This window comes from Nicotiana sylvestris, chromosome 1 (assembly GCF_000393655.2).
Source record: "Nicotiana sylvestris chromosome 1, ASM39365v2, whole genome shotgun sequence".
Classification (NCBI taxonomy): Eukaryota; Viridiplantae; Streptophyta; class Magnoliopsida; order Solanales; family Solanaceae; genus Nicotiana; species Nicotiana sylvestris.
In genome coordinates, this window is record NC_091057.1 from 17,224,645 (window position 1) to 17,233,861 (window position 9,217).

The window sequence follows — 9,217 nt, forward strand, 5'->3', positions numbered from 1 at the left end:
AATTTACCCGTAACTGGTATAGAACCACTTTTCTTGAAGGATTTTAAGATGCTCGAGAGTTGAGAAGAGTTTCCACTGAAAATATTGGTGTTGTTTGTTCCTTTATTATGTTGTTTGTCTACTGTCGTTATTATTTTTGTTAAGTATTCCGCACGTTCTACACATATATCTGAAGAATCACAATGTACAACAAATTCACATGAACTACAGAGAAAACAGAAAATTAATGAACTTAATCATATTTGACGAAAGACTTATTTCAAGAAAACAAACTAATGGGAAAACTTAAATTTGAAGTTCTTACGTATTTAGGATCCAACCTGAAAATTACAAATTAATGAACTTTAAAAATTGAATAACTGCATTCAATTTGCAATAGAATAAACTGCATCACCAATCTAATAAAAAATAATATTTCACCTTCTCTTGAAGGTTCCGTGTTGTAAGCTCCCAATTTTCGAGTTCCACAGTATGCCACACATCATTCTCCCAATCAAGTTTGTATGCTTTTACTTCTTTTAATGGATTGTGCCAAGACTTGCTTCCATGAGAAGTAGAATGACTCAAATTTTTCATATACATTAAACGATCAATAAAACATATAATCATAACGGCAGTTGATGATAGGTTAATTCTTCTAGGATGATAACACCATAGCAAAGCATCTACAACTATTGGGCCCCCGCTGGACGACACTATATCTACATCTAAAATGTCCACTTGGGGGACAACAACTCTATGATGCACCTTAAATTTTTTCATGTTGATTTCCTTGCATTTGAAAAAGATAAGTGAAACCTGAGATCAAGAAGTCGAATTTGATAGAAACTTCCCCAACTTATAAAACCATGAAGCATTAAAACTGTTGTCACAGTAAAAAATGATTTTTCAGTGCTTCAATTGGCTCGACTCTCTTGTAATTTTAAGTTCAGGAATTTGATCTCCCGTATACTCAAGTGATACTAAATTTGGAGCATCAATCTCCCCTATTCTCTCCCAAGCCTTAATCTTCAACCCTGTAGGGATTCACTCTCGCAAATGTTAAACCTTTCCAACCCATTAAAAACGTTAACTAATATCAAAGTCTCAAGCAATTGAGATTTAGAGAAAAGGGTCTCGAAAAATTCATTAGATATCGTCATACCTGATAGTTTTAAAGATTTCAGATTCTACCACTCAATAATATCCAATTCTTCAACAAGTGTTCAAGAGATGGTGCTTGAATTTTAGCACATTGCTTTCTAAGTGTCTTAATGGAAACTGACTTGACCCTTTGAAGATTCCGTAGCTCAGTCTTTTGTAACCCAGTACAATGCTCAATGAAGAAATTGACGATCAAGGGACAACTAGTGAGTAGAGTCTGAAGCATATTATCGTTTAAACAAACGTCACATAGAGAAAGCTTTCTCAACGAATAGCAGTTGGCCAAACCACCAGATAATGAGCCGCCTATCAAATCACAACCCCACAAAACCAATTCTCTTAAAGATTTTGCTGCCAAGATTGTGAAAATAGGCAAGGGATATAATGAAGATCTAACATCTATATACGCTAAATCTTTTACACCATTATGAAGCGCGATGTCAAGCCACTTATCAATCAGAGGGAAAAGTTCGACAAAACCAGAGATTGAAAAAGCTTTTAAAAATTCAAACTTTTCTATATGGATTTTGCTGTCCCTGTATCTTTCCATGATTTTATCCAGTATTTTCATCACATTGAAGTTTTGAGCTTTCAATTCCAAGTTCTGATGAGTCATCCAGCCTTGTAACCATGTTTTGGAGAGAATACTCATCTTGGCTGCTTCTTTAAAGCTAAGGCAAGAGACTATTTTGTGAACGAGGCAATCAGGCAATACTTCGATTGTCGCAGTCGCCATGGTCGAAGGTTTACGAAACCCTAATGTGACTGGGTTTGTATAGGGACTTAGGAACTTTAGGGGGTAATCTATGTTCATTTTGTCATCATAAGATCACGATGGATGTGTGGGTAATGAAGGAGTATGGACTTACAGAGTCATGGACCAAAGTGACTTCGATCCCCTTGAAATTCTATAAAGCTTGGCCAATTTTCTTCTTCCAGAACAGCGAAATTTTGCTGCACTATCGTTCAAGTTTAGAGTGGTATAATTCAAGAAATAATACTTTCATCCGTGGTTCGAAAATGGAACGTTATGAGTTTGAAAACAACTTTAGTCTGTACGTTGAAAGTCTTGTTTCACCAAATTTTCTTGAGGAAGTTTGAATAGCTATTGACCAAAATAGTACTTACCTCTTACCAAGTTACACAATATAACTAATCAATTTCAATACAATCTTAAAGGAAAAAGTGATGTTGCAGATATATATACCATGACAGTGGCTGGTTGCATATACTATTTCTGGCAGGAGAGAAACCAAAGAATTTTCCAGGCATGCATACAAAGAACAGCTGCTATAATTAGGAGTTGGTCACTGACACTGTAGACTCAAATGTTCTCAGTTTTTTATTTTCTGAGAAAACAGAAAACCATAGTGTTTTTGTGGCTTGATATTTCCAACTTAATCATATTTGACAAAAGACTTAATTCAAGAAAACAAACTGATGGGAAAAATTAAATTTTAAGTTCTTAAGTATTTAGGATCCAACCTGAAAAATATAAATTAATGAACTTTATAAACGAATAACTGCATTCAATTTTCAATAGAGTAAACTGCATCACCAATCTATAAAAAATAATATTTCTCCTTCTCTTTAATGTTCCTTGTTGTAAGCTCCCAATTTTCGAGTTCCACAGGATGCCACACATAATTCTCCCAATCAAATTTGTATGCTTTTACATCTTTTAATGGACTGTGCCAACGCTTTCTTCCTTGAGAAGTAGAATGACTCAAATTCTTCATATACATTAAACGATCAATGAAACATACAATCGTTTCAGCAGTTGAGTATAGGTTGAGTCTCCTAGGATGACAACACCATAACAAAGCATCCACAACTTTTGGGCACTTCATCATGGGCAGTTGCAAATCTATCATGTTAATCTCAATGCATTTGTAAAAAACAAGGGAAACTTGAGACCAAGTGGTCAAATTTGATAGGAACCTCCTCAACTTACAAAACCATGTAGTAGCATTAAAATTGATGAAATACAGACTGATTTTTGAGTGCTTCAATTGGCTGGACTCTCTTGCAATTTTAATTTCGGGAATTTTACTACGTCACCTCCCCAACCCCGCACAATTTTTTTTTTTACTTTTTTTTTTTGTAATTTTAAATTTCTATTTTTTGAATTTCTGTTTCTGTTTTTTAAATTGCTTTTTTGTAATTTTTTCTATTTTTTTTATTTTATTTTTTATTTACAAGTTCGAAATTTTACAAGTTCCAAAGTTATGAGTTCGGAGGTTTATGTGTTTGGAAGGTTACGGGTTTAGAAATTATAAAGTTTACAGGTTCGAAAGTTCGCGGTTTCGAAAGTTTATCGATTCGGAAGTTTGTGAAATTTGTGGGTTCGGAAGGTTGTTGAGTTGAAAGTTTATGACTTCATGTTTATTGTATCTAAGTTATTTATGAATATTCTTGAGAAGTTATTTTTCTTAAGTTGCGTACCAAACACCGAAAAATGAATAAGATTACTACTTGTTTTCCAATAAAACATTTTTCACGGAAAATATTTTCCGTTATACCAAACACACCCTAAGATTCTAAACTATTTGAATATTCAAACTTTCAATAGGGATTTTGTTGTCCCTGTATCTATCCGGGATTGAGTCCACTATTTTCGTGTCCTTATAATGACAAACTATGAATTTTAAGTTGACAAGAAAATAGTTTCACATCCCATGTTTATTTCCCCACGAAACAGATAATCCAAGTCGTAAGTACGAATCACTCAATGGAGAATCTCAGGCCAATAAGCTACGACTACGAAACGAATTGGATCGGGTTCAGCGCTTGAAAGAGATAATGGTATATTCTGCGAATTCAAAGAATAGATATGTAAATCATCTCGGTTCCTCTTAGGTATCGTTGTGGCTGAGTAAATTTTTAGTACTTTATTTTAAAAAAAGTTAAGAGTCGTACTTTGATTTATATATTAGGATGTCTTGCTTGTTATGTGAAATATTAACAAGCTCCCAAATCCGAATTAGTCAAGGATTGATCAAGTATTGCAGCTCGTAACTGAATGAATCTTTTCTGCTGATTTCTGAATATCAAGATTAATAGAAGAATCTTCAAATCCATGTCTAATCAATCTAGAAGAAGTTAAGACTTTTTACTTAATCCAAAGATGGTTGACAGCATCCATAAGTTAAAAAGAAAATAAAGCAAATTCATATGAACTGGAGAGAAAACAGAACACCAAACATAGCATCTTTGTGCCAACTTAGTCATATTTAATAAATTAACTGCATCACCAATCTAATAAAAAATAAACTTTCTCCTTCTCCGTACGCGGCTCAGATTCAAATTTATAGGCTTGTACTTCTTTTAATTGGCTATGCAAGGGCTTGCAGTTCTTCATATACATTAAACGATCGATGAAACATGTAACCATTTCAGAAGTTGAGGTTAGGATGAGTTTCCTAGGATGACAACTCCATAGCAAAGCATCCACAAAAGTTGGGATTGCTCTACGTGAATTTATATACACATTTAAAACGCTCACTTGGGGGGTAGCGACTCTGTGGTGCAGTCGCAAATCTTTCATTTTAATCTCATTGCACTTGTGAAAATGAAGGAAAACTTGAGACGAAGAGATTGACCTTAATAGGAATATCCTCAATTTATGGAACCATGAAGCATTTAAGTTGTTGCCGGACCACAAATCAAGACGGATATCTGAGCTCTTCAATTGGCTTGACTCTTTTGCAATTTTAAGCTGAGGAATTTGATCTCCCATATACTCAAGTGATACCAAATTTGAAGCATCAATCTCTCCAGCTATGTCCTCGCGATCCTTAATCTTCATGATCCTTAGGGATTGGCTCCCGCAAATCTTAAACCTTTCCAACCCTTTACAGACATTATCTAATTAATATTAAACTCTCAAGGGATTGGGAGCTAGAAAATGTTGGGATAAAATAAATAATCTCGTCCAGGAATAATATCCACACCAAATAATAATAACACAAGAGAGTAACAATGACACCAAATATTTTAGCGGGATAAAATACAATACTCGAGTGGAGCAATATTACCACTATAATATTACAACTCAGTAGTGTCAAGAGACTACTACAACTTTGAAAGAAATAACACTCTTTATTTAAAACACCTCACTACAATATTACTACCACTCACTAGTTATCTCACAGACCACAATCTGTGGATTACTCTCACTACTTTATGCTTCTCTCGTTATTTTGGTGTGTCTTAACTGAGAGGGAATCATCTTTATTTATAGCCAAATTTGCCAACCACTTAGCAACACAAATTTAACTTATTGCATTGCAAATTGCAAATTGAAATCTTCAGCCGCCCATATGCATTCAAGCAGCCTATTTTGTCTAATTTTTTCAATCTTTTTCTTTTGGTTGGTGAGGTGTGGACCTCACAGAAAAAAGGTGCTGGAGAAATCCATCAGGTATATTCATACCTGAAAGCTCCAAAGATTTCAGATTCTGACATTCGGCAACTTCCAACATAGGAGACTCTCCTAAAGCACTACAACAAAACAAGCGTTCAAGAGTTGGTGCTTGAATTTTAACACGCTGGTTTCCACGTGTCTTAATAGAAACTGACTTGATCTTTAGAAGATTCAACAGCTCAATCTTTTCCAACCCCGGATAATACTCAAGGATGAAAGTGTCAATCAAAGGACAACTATTAAGTAGAGTCTGAAGCATGGTGTCGTCCAACCTTACATACGATAGAGAGAGCTTTCTCAAGGAAATGCAGTTTGTCACACCTCTAAATAATGAACCCCGCAACATCAGATCACAACCCTCCAGAACCAATTCTCTTAAAGATTTTGCTGCCAAGATTTGAATATAGGCAAAGGGTATGATCTAACCAAGCGTCTAGGATCTTTATACACTATATCTTTTACACCATTCTGAAGAGCGATATCAAGCCACTTAACAATCGAAGAGAAAAAAACTTGACGAGAATGAGATTCTAAACAATTTAAAAATTCAAACTTGTCAATAGGGATGTTGTTGTCCCTGTATCTCTCCAGGATTGTGTCCGTCATTTCCGCGTTCTTATAATAACGAGCTCTGAATTTTATGTTGGGAAGAGTTAACAAAGCCTGTAGCCATGTTTTGGAGAGAATACTCATCTTGGCTGCTCTTTTAAAAGAACAATAAGAGAGTATTTTTTGAATAAGGCAATCAGGCAATATGTCTGCTGTTACGCTCTCCATCTTCGTTGCTACAAATTCCGTCAGAGTTTATAGATTGCGTCTTTTATATAAGAAAGTCACACTCCTACAACTACAAGGAAAAGTAAAGGATACCTAAAAAATCTTGGACTTGGATTTAATTAAGCCAAGTTCGGTGTTAATAATTTAAAGGCTTTTTGATAATCCTAAAAAACCTTGGACTTGGAATTAGTCTCGATCAATAAAAACGTTAATAAATTTAGAAATTGATCAGTTCGTTTAACTATTACTATTTGAGAAGTTAATAAAATCAAGCCTAGTGATTTGCAGCCACAGCAATATTCCATGCGAAGTAAAACAGAGTTCATTGGTTTATACCATGCTATAACTACATCTAATCATCTTAATGCAACAGGTTGAGTACTAAGTGGCTGTGATTGAAGTATCACAGCTTCTACTTATCTCTAAAAGCTGTGGAATCTGGTTCAGGATCTCTATTTAGTGCGACATGAGAAAAGAAAAAATAAAGTGCAGTTCTATACTCCTATGAAATAAGAAAAAGATGTCTACAAAAAACATAAAGAGTCAAGATCAGCACAAACCTTCAAATCCATATTGGAATCTTGAGACTGCTCAGAATAAAGAATCCTATGATTCAAGTTCAGCACAATTATCAATATTTAACAGACTACTTAACTATGGGCCAGATAGTCCGGATAGATAATTAGGAAAGTGCAAGAAGGTAAAGCTAGATGTAAAAAAATAATGTATCCTGAAAAACAGATTAATAAACTTTAGAAATGAATAAGTGCATTTCAATTTGAAATAGAGACAAATTAACTGCAACACCAATCTAATAAAAAATAAACGCTCTCCTTTCCCGTAAGGTTCCTTATTGCCAGCTCTCCACTTCTGAGCTCCACAGGCTGACTTTTTCAATCAAATGTGTAGGCTTTTACTTCTTTTAATTGACTACGCAAAGACTTGCTTTCATGAGAAGTAGAATCAATTGAATTCTTCAAATACGTTAAACGATCGATGAAACATATAATTATTTTGACCGTTGATGATAGGTTGAGTCTCTTGGGATGACAACTCCATGGCAAATAACCACAAAATTAAAGTTGGGCAATTCCCAGATGATTTTATATGTACATCTAAAACGTACACTTGGGGGTGAGCAACTCTATCATGCTGTTTCAATTCTTTCCTATTTATCTCATGGCATTTGGAATAATGAAGAGAAACTTGAGACCAAGAGGTCGAGTTTGATAGGAACCTTCTCAACTCATAAAACCACACAACATTTAATTGTTCTGGCAGTGAAGAACAATCTGTGAGTGCTTCAATTGGCTTGATGTTTTTGCAATTTTGAGTCTAGGAATTTGATCTCCAATATATTCAACTGATTCCAAATTTGGAGCATCAATTTCTCCTACAGCCTCACAATCCTCAATCTTCAATACCCTTAGAGATCGACTCAAAATGTTAAACCTTTCCGACCCTTTACCAAGGCAAACTATTATCAGACACTCAAGGAATTGGAATCCAGAGATAAGGTGCTCGAGAAAACCACCAGATAGAGTCACATATGATAGTTCTAAAGATTTCAAATTCTTACATTCAACAATATCTAATTTTTTCACAGACAACTGATAATATGAAAAGTGTTCAAGAGTTGGTGCTATGAATTTAATACGTTTTCTACTGCTTTTTGTTATGGAAACTGACCTGATCTTTTGAAGATTCCGCAGCTCGTTCTTATCCAGCCCAATAACAACTATCAATGACGAAACTGACAATCAATGGACAATTAGTGAGTAGAGTTTGAAGCATGTCTTCATTCAAATAGATAGATGATAGAGATAGCTTCTCCAAATATAGAGGTTCGCCATACCACTAGATAAAGAGGTTAGATCTAATTTTAATGATGCAAATAATATATCTGTGCAAGAACTCAAGGAAAGATTGAAGGAATCAAGAGGCAGGAAAGTATCCAAGATTGAAGGAATCAAGAAGGAATCAATTAACCATCTGGAGATTCAGAATCAATCAGAGATTGATTTAAATGGAAAAGAAGCAACCGAAGATCTTGCTAGATAATCAATCAAGCTGCTATTTTCAAAAAGAGCAATAATCAAGGAGTAAAACTCGCGTTATCAAAGCCTGTAGAAGGAAAGCTATCAATGAGGAAGAGCAACGACAAGCTGCTAATTTCGGAAGGATCAATAATCAAGGAGTAAAACTCGCTCATCAAGATCTGTAGAAGCAAAGCTATCAATTCCCTCGCATCAAGGAAGAGCAACGACAAATAACATTATTCTTGGAAAGAATCAATCACTTTCCAAGGATCAAATCTCTTGGGTTGTCAAATTTCTTCAACAAACGGCCTCATACAAAGTATTTATACACATCCTTAAGGCTTAGACAAATATACTTTGATCGAACCAAACACCCTCTCTTTATTCTATGGCAAACAAACATTGTAGCTCTCTAAGACCAGCTTGTAACAAGTTAGAGAAGAAAGAGAGAACAATACTGGTGAGACATTGTACCAAAAGAGGCGAGTGATATAGGAACTGAGCTATCACGTCATTTCCATTGTACTCGAAGAAAAACATTCACTAAAGAGAACTCCTTTTCAACCCAAAGGGGACTGGACTAGGATTCACATTGAATCCGAACCAATATAAAAATTCTGGTGTCTTTAATTTCTGCATTTACTTTCAGCTTCTTATATTCTGCTATTACGACTGTTAGTTTATTACATCTAGTCGACTAATTGAAAAACTGATCAACTAATAGATGTTAAGTTTAAAAGAATACAATTCACCCCCTCCCTCTTGTACTTTCAATTGGTATCAAAGCAAAGCTCACATTTTTCTTTTGCTTAACAGCTTGTGAGAAAAGATC

At 34.9% G+C, this 9,217-nt stretch overlaps 1 protein-coding gene across 1 annotated transcript; it reads right to left on the reverse strand.

Annotated features, from left to right (window-relative positions):
* Positions 1 to 1,162: 1,162 nt before the first annotated feature.
* On the reverse strand, positions 1,163 to 1,879 carry LOC104246532 (F-box/LRR-repeat protein At3g03360-like). The gene has a single exon (XM_009802342.1). The coding sequence runs from the start codon at positions 1,877 to 1,879 to the stop codon at positions 1,163 to 1,165; it is 717 nt and encodes a 238-aa protein (XP_009800644.1).
* Positions 1,880 to 9,217: the final 7,338 nt, after the last annotated feature.